The following is a 16913-nucleotide window of genomic DNA, read 5'->3' on the forward strand; positions in this document are numbered from 1 at the left end:
TGTACAAGATGTGGCGCAGATATTGTTTAGAACTTAACTATGCAATGAATTGATTGATTGATTGGTTTATTTTATTTGGCAAGTCACCAGAACATAAAACAACAGGCTTGCACAGGATGACCCACGAAAGCTCGAAAGCTTAATTATTTCCAAAAGAAAAATCTAAAAGAGGACTAGTATGGCTAACATGACTCCGATGCATATTAAACAATAAAAATCAAAAAGGAGCAAAAAATGGAATACAAAACTTTTGACTTCAAAATGTATTTGTAGATCGTACGTGGCTGCATGTATGCATGCAGGCGCGGATCCATTATATCCCCCAAAAAACAAAAAATAATAATGATAATACAATGAAATAATATAATTATATGGGCAAGAGAAAGGGAAAGAGGTTAAAAAGAGAAGGAAAATGAAAAAGAATGAATAAAGAAAAAGTGTGAGATTAAAGAAGGTATTAAGGGAAAATGCTAATAAAGAAAAGGACAACAGTTTCATTAAAGAAAGAAAAATAATTAATCGAAAGCGAAATGGAAAAGGGAAGAAAAGAAAAAGAAGGGAGATGGAGGATGGAAAAAAAAAAATGAAAGGAATGAATTTCAAGAGAGGGTGGAGAAAAGACAAGAAGCCTATAGGAAAAGGAAGAGGGTGAAGAAAAGGGGAAAGGCGGTCAAAGGAGAAGCAAATTAAAAGAATGGAAACGGTATTTACATGGTTGAAAGGGGAAAAAAGGTAAAAAGGGGAATAAAATTTGAGAGAGCCCCTACCCCCTTGATGATTTCCATCAAATATATGGAAGATAAAAAGAAGGGAAAAAAGAAAATGAAGTAAAATTAAGCTCCACCGAGGGGTGCGAAAATTGCCCTATATGGCTCCCGAGATGCCCCTGCATGCCTGCCATCTTCTCACGGACAATGACAAAAGGAACAAGGAAAATAAGTGCATGGAAGGGAAATTAAAGGAAACTTTAAAAAAAAATGTTAAAGGTCAAGTCCACCCCAGAAAAATGTTGATGTGAATAAATAGAGAAAAACCAAACTAGCATAACGCTGAAAATTTCATCAAAATCGGATGAAAAATAAAAAATTATTTATGACATTTTTAAAGTTTTGCTTATTTTTCACAAAACAGTGATATATGCACAACTAGGTGAGTCAGTCGTTGATGTCCATCACTCACTTTTGTTTTTTATTGTTTGAATTAGGCCTATACAATATTTCATTATTTATCTATATGACAATAAGGACCAAAGGGGGACCAATTTGACTGAACCATGTCATTAAACAATGCTAATTCTACATGTTCAGGGAGGAATCAATCGTTGTATCACTTGACAATGAGGAGAAAATTAGAATATATATAATAAAATACAAAAGAAATAGTGAGTGGATGACGTCATAGTCTCCTCATTTGCATACCAGCCAGGATGTGCATATAACTATTTCGTGAAATTAAGCGAAACTTTAAAATGTCATAACTTTCTTATTTTACACCCGATTTTGATGAAATTTTCAGTGTTATGCTTGTTGGATTTTTCTCTTTTATTCAAATCAACTTTTTTGTTAGGGTGGACTTGTCCTTTTTTAATTGTGCCAAGTGTGGATATTAATTAGACCAACTGGTTATGAGACGAAATGGTTATTAGACGAAGTGATGATTGGACCAAATGGTTATTAATGGACCAAATAGTTTTTAGACGAAATGTTGATTGACGGAATGACATTTGGTGAGTGGACGAGTTGGCAGCGAGTATGCGAATTGGCAATTTACCATGCATTGAGATCACGCACGCACCATCATGACGTCATCTTCGCGGGAATCTCTGAAAATAGGTCACTGGCAAATTTTTAAGATCGGTAAGAAAGACCTGTGAACTTGAAGATTTGTGATTTTATACATTGATTTCGATTCTTTGATAGTTGATCCATTGAGAAATGATTCATTCTATATATGTGTGAATGATAAACTCTTTGATTTGAGCTTAAACTAAATTTTTATTGCTTACTAGTGCGTTGTTTGGAAGATGAAAAGAATTTACTGACAGTGATTGCTGTGAATGGGACTGTAGTGTAGATGTTCGAGTAGCTTATTACAAAAATACACACTCGTCTAACGTTAGCTCTGTACTGTAGACTGTAACAAGTGTAACCGTAAGTTGTATGATGGGGGGACCTAAACTAAAGCTACGGCTACGCGCGCACTTTGTTTTCAAACGATAAAAACTATGCCAATTTTAATATTTTAACCATTTGTCTTTCACTAATTTGTAATTAATATTCTCTTAACCAAGAAGAAAATATCACAGAACTCACTAAATTAGTATTTAGACTTTAGTAATGAGCATGATCGGTTAAGCCTTAGTTAAAGGAGAATGAAACTCTTGGAGCAAGTTAGCTTTTGTGAAAGCAGAAAAATCAAAGAATAAGATCAACAAAACTTTGAGTAAAATAGGACTAGCAATAAAAGAGTTATGAGCATTTGAATGTCGAGATCACTAATGCTATGGAGATCCTCTCATTGGCAATGCGACCAAGATCTGTGATGTCACACACGTAGAACTCTCCCATTTGGACACTGAAAATATACCCCAAAACATCTCTTTTTGCTCATTCTAATCATATGACAAACGATTCATCAATGATATAATGTTGTGAAACCTCTGTACTTGTCATCTCATAAAGAGAACACCTCACCTTGTGATAGACTCTATAAAAGTGAGAATATAAGTGAAATAAGTACTAAAGTATTGAGGGAGTTGTACGTGTGTGATATCACAGATCTTGGTCGCATTGCCGATGGGAGGATCTACATGGCACTAGTGATCTCAATATTCAAATGCTCATAACTTTCTTATTATTCATTCAATCTTCCTCAAACTTTCAACAATATGTTTCTTTGATTTTTCTCTTTGATATGGATTCAGATGGTTTCAAGGGTTTCATTCTCCTTTAAGGGTTTTTTTTTTTTTTCTATCAAAATTGCTTTTAAGATATTCTTTGATATCTCAGGTTTCAAAGAACTCGGTTTCATGAAGATTGATGAATCCGAAAGTACTGGAATAGTCCATTTTATTCGTGGGGGTGCTATTACCTCTCATCACGGACGGACATTTTTACTCAAATCAAATTCTCTCTAGTTTTATGGTTTTTAAAGTTATTCTAATTTGGTTTGGATGTTCTTGCACTCTAAACATTAATCTATAGTATTATCAAACAAAAATTAGTAGAAAAAAAATATTGGGAAGTAATTTTTTTTGGTAGGTGTGAACATTTCCATTATTGGTCAAAGTTAAGCTATTTAGATAGAAACAATAAAAATGTTCAAAAATTCTGAAAACCACATTTCTATCATGTCCGTCCGTGATATGGCACATTTAGTGGCTACCTATGTTTGTAGGTAACCATGGCAACAAACTTTTTTCATCATTCAGCATACTTTGTCCTAAGTAACCCTTCACTATAAAACAAAAAGGAACCATGTTCATCTTATTCCCAATTTGTTACAAGCCTTCAAAGTTTTCAAAATCTATCAAATGTCCGTCCGTGATGAACCGATCACGCTCTAATACGAAAAACCCGCCGTGTTTTCCGAACACCTCTTGTCTTGATTTCGTCGCCGATGTAGAAGGGGTCCTAAAGTAAGCTACGCACTCGATTTATCATGCAAAGAAATAGTATTTCCTGTGCCTTAATTTCTAAAATATGTTCGTATTATTATAGGGAAATATGAAATTAAAGTGAACATAAATAAAAAATTCCAAACATTTGCTGGTTTTCTCTGCATTCAAGAATTTATTGCAGCCTCTGTAAAAAAATTGAATAGGATCGTTCGTCACTCTGCAGTCACAGCTTCACACACAGAGCTCGAGTGCGCATTTATTTTCCCATTGAAATTGCATGCGCGATGGAGTGGTGCGTAGCTTTAGGACCCGCGCAGCTTTAGGAACCCCTACCATAACTCGGTACGTGCACTAGCTAACCCAGGGCCAGGACTCGTCCGTGTAATAGTAATACTAGTCAAACATTAGACGGCTGGCAGCCGTCTGTTTCGAGGAGTTTTTTAACATTATTATTATTTTTTGAATTTCTCGTACACAGACGGCTCGCTATCGTGCATGTGCAGCCAATAGGGGGTTAACAATGCAAAATTCCCATGTCGGGGCACATATTTGTCTTATTTCATAAAGATATATATAAAAAGAAAAACTAGATTTTAATTCGTCATGCGGACGAATTAGGTGGTCTGTCGTATAGAAAGATAAACAGGAAAAAAAATATTTAAACAGATATTAGATTGAAAAATAGATAGACAAACAGATTTACATATTCAAACAGATACATATAAGAAAGATAATAATATATATAGATGGATGGAGTGATGGATGGAGAGATAAATGATAGGTGGTTATATTAATAAAACATAGACATATAGATAGATAGAGAGACAGACATATAGATAGACAGACATATAGATAGAGAGACAGACATATAGATAGATAGAGAGACAGGCATATAGATAGATAGATAGAGAGACGATAGGTGGTTATACTAATAAAACATAGATAGACATATAGATAGAAAGAGAGACAGACAGACAGATAGATAGATAGATAGAGACAGACATATATATAGATAGAGAGACAGACATATAGAGAGATATAGAGACAGACATAGATAGATAGAGAGACGGACATATATATAGATAGAGAGACAGACATATAGATAGACAGAGAGACAGAAATATAGATAGATAGAGAGACAGACAGATAGATAGATAGACATATAGATAGATACAGAGACAGACATATAGATTGATAGAGAGACAGACATATAGATAGAGAGACAGACATATAGATAAATAGAGACAGACATATAGATATATAGAGAGACAGACATATAGATAAATAGAGACAGACATATAGATATATAGAGAGACAGACAGACAGATAGATAGATAGATAGATAGAGACAGGCAGATAGATGGATAGATAGATAGACATATATCTAAACAGATAGATACATATATATTAGACAGAGAGGGAGAGAAAGAGATCAATAGATAGATAGATAGACATATAGATATACAATGTAGGTAGATAGACAGTCAGACATATGGATAGATAGAGAGAGAGGGACATATTCAAACTGATAGATATATATTAGACAGAGAGATAGATAGATATGTCATGTAGGTAGATAGATAGACAGACAGATAGATAGATAGATAGATTTATAACATAGACATCGGATAGATAGACGAATATGATTAGATAGATATAATATAAAAAAATATTAATTATAATCTGTTTTATTTTGCAATATTTTAGCTATTATTTATTAGAATTCTTATAATTGCTCGTGGCCTGAAATGCACCGAAACAGGAAAAAATAAGCTTAGATTAAGGGGGAAAAAACTGACTTGCGTAACTTCGGCTGTCGCGCAACTCTAGCCTTGAAGACTCCATATTGTTTTATGATTTTGATATTTTCATTTGATCACGAAGCCTTGAACCGCCGCGCCTCCCATATACATAGAAGAGACACATGTAAGCAAAGATGGATTTCCCTAGGAAATCCATCTTTGAAGATAGAAATCACGTAAATGTTTGTGATTTTACCTATCTATAGATCTACACCTTCATATGCCTAATGCGTATGAAGGTTCCAGAAATTTGTTCATAAAAAGGTAAAAAATTTGAGATTTCTTACCAGACCGATCTTGTGAGATCCCTCGATCCATTTGTACACAACGTAAATGCAATAGGCTTGACCCTTGAACCGCTTATGTACATGTAATAATGTATGACGTACCTTCGATTAACAATGTAACAAAATGCCGTTTTGAAGAACAATTTATAGATAAGAATTATTATTTAACAAATAATAAAATCTAACAGGTGATTAAAAATAATTATAATAATAATAATTATTTACATGCATTTGTTTCTATCTTCTTGTCATAAACAATAACAATTGATTACATTAAATTATCCCTTCGCTAAAATAGCAACAAAAATACGAGATATGTTTGCATTTATAAATGTAAAGCAACAACCAAATACTTTTCCTAATCTACAACAAGGAATGTAAACTTTCATTTGAATATAAAATAACTTGTTTTGATTTAGCATCCATATAATACAAACAATTTTCTGCTCTGTTTTATATTTAAAAAAAACACCCAAAATACTATTATTAGATTCCTTTCATTTCACAAATAATAATAAGTGCATAATACTATATTTCCGTTTGGAGAATTAACTATTTTCAGTTCAGCAAATATAATTAATCTAATCTGAATAAAATAACCAAAAACCAGATGTCAGAAACTGCAAACTGAAAACTGAAATGCCCTGCTTCTGTTGCTAAACTGGGCAAATATATTGGATTTACTTTACTTTTCTGACAAATATGAAATATGATAAAGGAATATGAATAAATTCCAGAACACTTTTTTTCTGGCAGGACATAAAATCTTATTTATCTGATTTTATTTTATTTCAGCATTCATGATGAATATGCATCAAAAAATATACAAAGGTGCATATTAACACTAATGCAATAGTCATAATATAAGCAGTGAAAAACAAGATACTATTAACAAGATGCAGTTGAAAGAAATATCATAGTTTAAAAGAATGCAGGAGACCGGCATCTCCTGTGATTCAATCAATAACTCTAATTTTCCCCAAACTGCAGAGGCTGACACAAGTGTCTGAATCATTAACCTTTCAAAATGGTGTTCGACTCCTAAGCACAGAAAACTCCGCTGAGCGGACTTAATTTGCCTAACAAAATAAACACATTTCATCGAAATCAAATATTGGGAAATTAATTCAAATAGGCCTATATATACAAATTTTTCAAATTGGTATTAGATCTTTTTCACTTGGCGAAACAATAGCCCTATAGTTGTCAATATTTTTTTAGTTAGCATCACATGCTCAGCTGTGATGTCTCTTCAGTGTCTAGTGTGGCTACACCTGGCGGGAATACCGTACCAAGCTTTTATGCAAATTGGGTGGTCTTTTTAGGGGTGTAGTGTCGTGGCCGATAATACACATTATGACCAATATCTACTCTAACTATTGGGCAATTCCATGCTAGAAAAATCAGCCATTTTCACAAAATTTTTCAACCTGCTGTCCAAACAAACGAAGAACTTCAATTTGCTCTGTGGTAATATTAAAGTACTACTGGGTAGACATGCAAAAAACTGACAACCAAAAAAAATATGTTGTCCATAGGTGAATTAGAGCTTAAAATATTGTGTGTCGTACAGGACATTTCTGCATCCCGTACGACACAACATTTTCACCTATAATTTACCCATAATCAATTTTTTTGTTGATTATTACTTTTTAGTCCTTCACATGACTACCCACTAAAGCCTTATCATTGACATTTTTTTGCTCAAGCATTCGGCTAGGAAGACAGAAATTGTTGTCAAAATGTCCCGTACGACACATAAAGAATCGCCCTATTATGCCTCAACAATCTAACAGTAACATGGGATCTTGGGAGATTCCGTTGGTATTTAAAGCACGTGTTGTCCATAGACTACAATGACTTAGCGAGTGCTCTGACCTGTATCTAATCTACTGTAGTGAAGTGGTAAGGCCTCTGGCTAAAAGCGCGGTTGTCGACAAGGAGTGGTTTGTCCTGCACCCGACTAATCCAAGCTATATGTAGTTCAGCATTGTGATCCCATAAAACACACTCTCTGTGTCCCTACAATCTACTATAAGCCAGTTCGTAGTTCCATTCTGTGCATGATCAGAAGATTCTGTGCCTGATCAGAGAAAGCTCATTTGTACTAAAGTGACATGGTGGTTTAAAATCTAATGAGATAAGCACCAAGTTTGATGTCCTGAATATTCATATATTCTTTTGAATTGTGTTTTTCATTCACATCCACAAAGAGCAACAATGAGTCCACGAACGACTGGTATTTCACAGTTTGTCATGTACATTGGACAGCATGCTATAATATGCATTCAAAGTAGAAATACAACAAATACCTTCATGGAGTGTTTACTGGTGTGCTATTCTAGTCACCTGGTCTATTCAATTTCTTCATCCTGCTATGTAAGGCATGCATACGTAATATCTTGCTTTGAAATCTGCCTATCACAATGAAATAAATGAAAGGTCATTTGACCGAAATTGTCTACGAACTGGTCTATTTATACCTAACTGCAATCTATGCTAAGCTCCTGTGCACAGAGCAAGATTCAATATACATCCTAGATAGGAATAAGATTCACATTGCCCAATGTAGCAGAGTTTAAGGCTCTAGTGAACAGGAGATACAATAGAAAGGAATGCACTCTGGATAACATGCCCAGGTGTACATACGTGTAGGATAGAGTACAGGTGTTCACATGATACATTAGGAGAATAGTGCCAGACACTACTGTGGATTCTGTTCGAACTTGGAATAGTTTCCACACCTTGTAATTATGCTCACGCTGGAAACCATATTAAATCCGGGGGTCTTTCACAAAAAGGTGCATGACTCCAAGTCACGCACCTATCATATGCACCAATGTGCATTAACACATAATCTGAATGATGTGCAACAGTGCGCTTCAGGACCCTGTCTTTATACAAATAGTTACGATTGATCCAATCAACGTAACTGTATGGAAATCCATCAGTGTCATAATTTTTTCTTCAGGAAATTTGCACAATGTGCTTTATAAACAGAGAAGCACAGTCAATTTTCATGAGAACAATGAATGCATGAATATACATAGCTGGAAAATATTTTGAACAAACATGCATAATAGATGTTGACATTGCTGGCCATCCATAGTTGCGATTGATCGGATCAATCTGCAATTCTTTGTAAGACGGGGCGCTGGTGCGCATGATCTGACCAATGTGGTGATGCATTACAGCAGGCAACAGAAATTTAAGTGCGACTCTATTTGTGAAACATCCCCTTGCTTTTTGAACCTTTTTTCAGTCTAAAGTAGGCAATGACTGACCCATATCATATCTCTCCTTCTTTTTCGTCAAAGCAACTTTTAGTAAAAGTTCTAGTGAGTGATCGCAACCTATTACTGAGCCATGGCAGAGCGACCTGAAGATCTTAACCTTCCACTTTCAGTCATCACAAGAATTATGAAAGATGCAGTAAGTACCAAGAGTCTTGATCAATTTAATAAGTCCTACAAATACATTTGCAGAGCTGCCAAGTAGTACTGATTTTCAGTATTTAGTACTGAAAATGAGAATTATGGTGATGGTTTCGTGCAAAACACTGTCAGATCCAGGAGGGGGGGCACATCTGGCCTTTGAGAGCCATAATCAAAATTATTTAATGTAAATAAAATATGCTGTTTTTACTCAAGTGTGCCCCCCCCCCCTTTGACAGTGAGGACCCTTTTTTTTCGGCTTGTCAAACTTGGTGCAAAATACTTATTTCTAAAGTTCATTTTTATGTGTTGTCCTAAGGGATTTCTTTCCAAATGCTTATTTTGTCACCATAATACTGATTTTTAGCTTTTTAAGTACTGATAAGTTATTTTCTGCATTTCAATATACTACTAAGTTAAAGATAACTGAACATTCAATGGACTGTCACTATGCATGCAATTACGAGGATGTTGCTATGTCATTGGTTAATCATCTCATTTCCAGGCAAAATGAACCTAAGAACAACATCAAATTGGTTGGTAGATGAACTATGTAAGATGTATCAAATGTTTGTTCAAAGTTTACTCAAGAATAATATTGTGTTTGTGTCCTTTGTTTGTTTTTGTTTTTTGTAGATTCCAGATGGTATCAGTGTGTCAAAGGAAGCAAGGAATGCGGTGTCAAAAGCTGCTAGTGTGTTTGTTCTTTATGCTACCTCTTGGTAAGTTGGGGGTAAAATCTCTTTGTAGGATCCTCTATTTGGTTTACTGGCAGATGGTCTAATTTTCAGTCTATCTACATGTAGCATCATCATGGCTGTAGGGAGTGTAGCCACTTGGTCTACTCTCAACATAGAGTTACCATTTGGTCTAAGTGTCACTTTGTGTTGTACTCACTACCTGTCATTAAAGTCTGATTTACACATTGTCTACTTTCCAGTATTTTTTTGCAATTTGTCTTGGGACACTGCTGGTATGTTGAATTTTGTGCTATTGCAGGCGAGACTGCCAGGGGCACTCTACTTGTTTTCAACTCCCCAACAATTTTTGTTGATTATTGTGTATGTACATGTACACAGAGACTAACTGTAGGTCTTGAGCCATGTGATCATACATGTATATGAAAACCATTAATTGACTCTTGTGTAATAATGATTGTAATCATTGTATTTTGATTGCAGTGACCATGTGATCATATATGAAAACCATTAATTGACTCTTGTGTAGTGATGATTGTAATCATTGTATTTTGATTGCAGTGCAAATACTCATGCATTGAAGGGCAAAAGGAAGACGTTGAATGCAACCGATGTGTTTGCTGCATTGGATGACATGGAGTTCAGTGAGTTCATCGAACCTTTGAGGGCAAATTTAGAGGGTGAGTTATCATGAAACTTGTCTTATGTGCTTTTGAGGTAATTGGGAGCATGCCAATAAGATTAGAATTAGGCTTTGGACGAATTGTTCCATGACATTTGCTCCGGCGACAATTGCTCCGCTATAAATTCCACACACAAATAGAACGACCAACTTCAACCCTGGATTTAACACTATAGTGTTAAACCTTTCCCTAAACCTAACCCTAAACCTATCCTAAACCTAACGGTTAAAACCCTTTTGCAACCCTAACCCTAAAACCCAGAGTATTTGTCGCCGGAGCAAATGTCGGGCCACGGGACAAATGCCCTTTTTGTCATTTAATTGTTTGCCAAGGCAAACAAATTGTTCAAGCAGTCAAAATTCCTGGATTATCACAAATCACAATAAAGTTGAGCTGACTCGGTCGAGTGTCCCAGTACAACCCATCAACACAGCTGAATGATGCACAGTCGCCGGCACAGCCGTCATTGTCGTGTCTTGAAAGAGTTACAATTAATATTAGTTACAATCTTTGGAATTCATTCATTTTCAGCATAGATTTATTTATTTTTCTTTCACTTTGTTGTCAAAAATCAAAGACTATAGCCGTGTACTTTTGGTAATCAAATATCTCAAATCAACATGTGACAATTAGTGTAAAAAGTAGTATTCGGTTGGCATTTGTTGGTATATGGATCAAATGCATTGATTGTTTGACTTTGAGTTTTACACCGGCCCTGAAACGGCATAGTATCCAATTAACTTGGCTGGATATGCCACTGGCTACGAAAATGTGAATCGAACTGATGATCATGTGAATCATCTTGATAACAATACATAATCTGTGTCAAGCCAGTTCAGTGTACTTGTGTGTACAACTCTTGTCTGCAATCATATCATAGATAATTTTTTAGTCAATTAATTTGACCTCCATTAGCCATGCTAATCACTGAGTAATTAATCATCTTCTGTCACAGTCATTTGCCACATGATTTGTATGTAAATTGTGAACATACACACACCTGGAGGCCATTTTGTAAAGCTGTTGTAAGTTAAGCACAACTTTACTTTATGCGTGAGTGTTCTTGCACTAATTTCTTGCACTAAGAAAATGACATACCAAAAATTTTTGGTTTAAAACAGTGCATTTCCTGCAATCCTCATCAAACTTTGAAAATATTGAATTTCCCATGCAAATGCTTGGCAAAAATGAGAATTCAATCTGCAAATATCAGGGCCCCATCTTACAAAGAGTTATGATTGATCAATCAGTCATTACTCTATGGAAATCCATCAGTGTCAATTTTTTATACAGGAAATTTGCAAAATGCCCTTTGTAAACAAAGGAGAACACACCAAATTGTCAAGAAATCAATGAATTTATGGATATACATTCATATCTAGATTTTTTTTTAAAGAAACAAGCATTTTATATGTTGACTTTACTGGCTTTCCATAGTTGCGATTGATCGGATCAATTGCAACTCTTTGTAAGATGGGCCCCTGATTTGATCTGGAGCTGATGGAAACCAACATTTAAAATCTGGCTTCGCACCCAAGATAAGGTCACCAAACTTGTGTAAAATCTTGCGCAAAGTTGAATGAAACATCATCCTTGGACGGTGATTTGTTTGGTTCCGTAAAGTGAAATTTCATTTTGTGATCATGCAGTTGACCAGAATTCATATTTAATTCACTAATTGCAGAGGTCCTTACAGTATTGTTGTAATTGCATTACTTGACGTCTACCTGTCTTAAACTTTGATCTACCATGGTTCGACCATGTTTGATTTATATCTGAATGGCATCAAATTCGGTGAAAATAGCAATCCTCCTTTAAAATCATCTTTTCCCCCTGTCTTTCAGTTTTTCGAGCTAGTCTGAAGAACAAGAAAGAGGCATCTGAACAGAGGAAGAAGAACAAAGAAGATCAGGACACCAGCAAAGACGATGACGAAGGAGAAGAGGAAGACGAGGATGAGGACGAGGATGATGAAGATGACATGGAGGATGAGGATGATGGCGATGATGATGAGGATGATGATGTCGCTGAGGTAGAAGTAGGGGGAGGTGAAGGAGCAGGAGAAGAACTGGTAACAGTCGAAGATGAAGAGGCTGAAAGTCCCGAGGTGGAGGAGATCGTTGATAAATGAGCCTTGTCACCAAGACCATCCTTAAACTTAACTTTGACTGTATTGAGAACGAGGCTTGCAGACAAACTTTGTTCCAGTTATGCTGTTAACCCAGACTCAAACCCACTTGCTAAACATGTGACCCTGCGAAGAGGAAGTACATGAATATCACCATGCATAAGTCAACCTCTTGTGTGTTAAAGCTGTTTGTGAGTCAGATATTCACAAGTCCCCCTGTTTAACCCTTTGAACCCGATAGGCCGGAATACCGGCCCACCAGTAACGCACATATACCCGATAGGCCGGAATACCGGCCTACAGCCATGTGACTTCAAAAACATGGATTCTAAATGTCAGGTGATCTTTTCAAAATGATGTCATCTTTTTAGTACGTGTAGGAATATTTAGTCGATAATTTCAGTCAAGGTTGGCAATGATTTAGGAAGGATTTAGCATAAAAATGGCCCAAATATGCCACTTTTTGTGGTTGCTCATGTCGTGTGTGCGGTAACACGCGGTGTAATACGTGGTGAGTCACATGCTTACTATGGGGAAGCAATTGGTATATCTGACTTTGGTGAAAACAGTGATTTTGAGCCCAAAACAGACACTAAAGTTGATATTTCTGTTTGTAGACTAGGTCTACGAGAAGGTAAACAACGTCAGCCGGCTCGGTCCGGGTACTAGCGGGGGGAAGATGCCGTTGGATCTCGAATCATGGGAGTTTGTGAATGTGGTCGATATTTGCAAATAATTCAGGGTATAGGTCACCACCGCCCCTAATAATTCAGGGTTCAAAGGGTTAAAGGGGGAAATCCACTCGATTACCATGTAAGTTTGAATGAAGACAGAAAAATGAGCAACACATGTTAGAGGGATTGTTTTCCCTGACATCAACTTGTTTGGAATAAAGCCAGAAAAATTAAATCGATATATCAATGAAAGTGTGACAAAAACTGTGATGAATATTATGAAATTTTACATTCATAATATTATGGTGACATAACTTGTTCGCCACTTTTCTTTCCTGTATATTGTGTCCTATGAACTCCAAGTTTTTAAACAGCAACTTTCTTCTACAAATGAATTTTGCCTTGTAATAGAATATGAAACAGACATTGTTTCATACATGCTTCTTGGGAAAAAAATAAAGAATCTTCAGGTGAAAAATGGGTGAATTATGGACTTTATGAATCACAGTATACAGGAAACTGCTCACGAGTGACATCATAGAATAAAAGTGTCAACATATCATATCTCTGATTTTGTTGATGGATCCTTGTTGCACTTGCAGCAAGATTTTTTCACTGGGATTTCATTTCAATTAGACCCGCCTTTGTCAAGGTAACTGTCACACGTAAAATTATTTCATTATGATATTTATTAAAGTGTCATAATTTCATATCTCTGATAAGTATTTGTTGGTGGATCTTTGTTCAAATTTCAGCAAGATTTTTCAGTTGGATTTCAATCAGAACCACCTTTATCAAGGTAAAACAAACCTAAAATTATCTCTTCTTTTTATGCCGCCTCCATCCACTGGAGATGGTAGCCAAAGAAATTTTGTTTTCTGGGCCCTGTAACACATAACTAAGTTATTGATTGTGGAGTTGATCTTTACGATTGATCATACACAATAATCAATGCAATCAATCATAGAAACCAGCCCCATGATCAATCGCTAAGCTTTATATTACGGGCCCCTGATGTAAGTTTCTCCATTAAGACAGGGTCACGTATCTTCAACACTGGACCCAATAACATAAAGCTTTGCAATTGATCATAAGGCTGATATCTATGATTGATCATACATAATAATCAATGTAATCGATTGCAGAAATCAGCCCTTTGATCAATTGCTAAGCTTCGTGTTACTTGACCCTGGTGCTCTTCCCCATTTTTAAAGTAACCAAACCATTAGGGGGATCATCTTAACCCTAAATCTCCAGGGGTATTTTGATTCTTGTCATTCCGGGGGGGGGGGGGGGGGGGGGGGGCATTATGGCCCCCCCTTAAGATCTCAGCCGCAGATTGCGCGATCACAACAAAAATTTGCATGATGGTAGAGAATGACGTAATCTACGCAGTTGCATTGGTAAATTTCACAGAATTCATAAATTTTTATTTTATATGAATTAATTATGCAAATTTATTCATGAAATCATTACTTTTTGCTCTGATTCACTAAATAAAGCTCCTAGAATGCTAATTTTCTGTGAAAATATTCTTTATAGCATTCCTAACAATTGTGAATGAAAAAAATTCTGGTACCAAGACCGATTTCTTATGTATTTTATTGTTTTTTTTATTTCTTATGTATTTCTTTGTTTTTTTACTTTTGTTTTTTATTGCTTTTTTGATGGAAATCGTTCCAGACTTAATTCTGATCATAAACAAGGCAAAATTAATTAAGTTTAATTAGTAAAAGTAGAAATAATGATACAAATCACGTTTTTGAGCAATTTTGGGTCTGACATGCACTTACATAATGTTGCGTAATGTTGTAACCGCGTACCCGGGCGTCACAAATTTGGTCTCAAAATTTGCGCGAGACTTGAAAGTAAAAAGTCAGTGAGTGGCGAGGTCAAAAAATTTTGCGCAGCAGATATATCGCAAAAATTGTCGAGGGGGGGCATTATGGCCCCCCCCCCCCCCCGGGAGAATTAGGGTTAAATCTTGGTTTACCTGTGCAATGGAGGGACATTGACCTGATTAGGGCCCTGTCTTACAAAAAGTTACGTTGATCCGATCAACCTCAACTGAATGGAAATCCATCAATGTCATACGTCTTTCATCAGAAAATTTTGCACAATGTCCTTTGTACACAAAGAGAAGTACGCTAAATTTTCAAGTATATGATGAAGGTGTGAAAATGCAGCTCATCTAGAAAATATTTTGAACAAACACACATTTTAGATGTTGATATTGCTTGCTTTCCATAGATATGGTTGATCGGGTCAATTGTAACTTTTTGTAAGATAGGGTCTAGGTTTGGGGTCATGAGGTCAATGGTCAAAGACAATAAATATCACATGGGGTCAAGGATTGAATGCATTTTCTGATGATTCTCGTATTGAATCCCATTGATCTTTTTTTTAATACAATGCACTCACCAAGTGTTTTCTTTTCCCACAATTTGTTTTCTCCATCACAATTCTAATTTGATCTGAATGACAAAGATTCTTTTTTTTTCCTTCAAAATATTGAAGAGTGTCCTCCCTGATGTAAGAAAAAGAATAGATCACTGAGGTTTTGACAAAATAATCAGACATTTTTTTGTAAAACTTTAGAGCTTGGATTCACCAACTGCTTCAATTTTATCCTTTTTGAATGTCAGTACTGATATTTGTCAGGTTATATAACTAATCCTGTGTTTAATTTTTTATTTACTTCATATGTAAATTTGGTCTTTTTGAGAATAATAACGATTTTCCATTCATATTCCAATGCAATTTTGGTAGATGCCATAGCAACTAATTGCAGAATTGTCTTGAATATTTTCTTTTAATTCATAAGTTTAATGAATTAAGTTTAATTCATATTAGGTTCATATTCTAAGATTTTACTCGAACCGATGATCAGGGGCCCACTTCATATTTCAGATTTCTTTCTAAACAATGGTCACTTTGAGTTATAGTTTAACAACCATGGATATCTTGATTTAATCAGCTGATGTGCCCTATGACCATGCTAGTTACCTTTTCATTATGTCCAACTATGGCAACGGTAATCACTATGTTCGGTTTAAAATGGGGGGGGGGGGGTAGGCTTGAATTTTCCTTTTACTATGACTCCCAATATCTAATATAGGAAAACATCAATTTCCTTCTCCACAAATTATTCATATGACTCCCATTATCTATGAAGAAAAAACAGCATCAATTTCCTATTGTAAAAATTATTCTTGTGCATCATTTATATCATTGTACATAATTTGTTGTAAGTTGAATTTTGTAAGATAACGAAAATGGTGGAATTATTGCATAAAATCGATACCATTCAAGTGACTTCTCATTCAACTGGTTCCTTTGTTTTTGAAAAGGTATTTTTATCTGTCTTGAATATAATTTTATGTAAATTTTTTAATACAAATTTGTTCCTTGAAGGTCACCTAGCTGCCTATATGTATTCACTAAAACTCGTGCAGACGTTAGCTCTTAGCTCAGTGGTGTGACGGTCACCTTATGACTGGTCCACAATGCGATTTAGAGCAAATCGCATTTTGCTCATTTTCTAAAAATGTAAATGGAAAGTATCTTTTATTCAAGGCTCAAATTAAC

At 35.5% G+C, this 16913-nt stretch overlaps 1 protein-coding gene across 2 annotated transcripts; it reads left to right on the plus strand.

Moving 5' to 3' along the window:
* The first annotated feature begins 1779 nt into the window (after positions 1-1779).
* LOC129277769 (DNA polymerase epsilon subunit 3-like) lies at positions 1780-16640 on the plus strand. Of its 2 annotated transcripts, XR_010295816.1 has the most exons (6): positions 1792-1856; positions 9036-9140; positions 9779-9864; positions 10402-10520; positions 12368-12869; positions 13434-14117. XR_010295816.1 is itself a non-coding variant. In XM_064110181.1 (5 exons), exons 2-5 carry the CDS (start codon positions 9075-9077, stop codon positions 12652-12654), a joined length of 558 nt encoding a protein of 185 aa, XP_063966251.1. In that variant the 5' UTR covers positions 1780-1856; positions 9026-9074; the 3' UTR covers positions 12655-16640. The 2 variants fall into 2 exon arrangements, 1 of the variants encoding a protein (XP_063966251.1); XM_064110181.1 differs by having other exon boundaries at positions 1780-1856; positions 9026-9140; positions 12368-16640.
* Positions 16641-16913: the final 273 nt, after the last annotated feature.

Source organism: Lytechinus pictus, chromosome 15 (genome assembly GCF_037042905.1).
Source record: "Lytechinus pictus isolate F3 Inbred chromosome 15, Lp3.0, whole genome shotgun sequence".
NCBI classification, from domain to species: domain Eukaryota; kingdom Metazoa; phylum Echinodermata; class Echinoidea; order Temnopleuroida; family Toxopneustidae; genus Lytechinus; species Lytechinus pictus.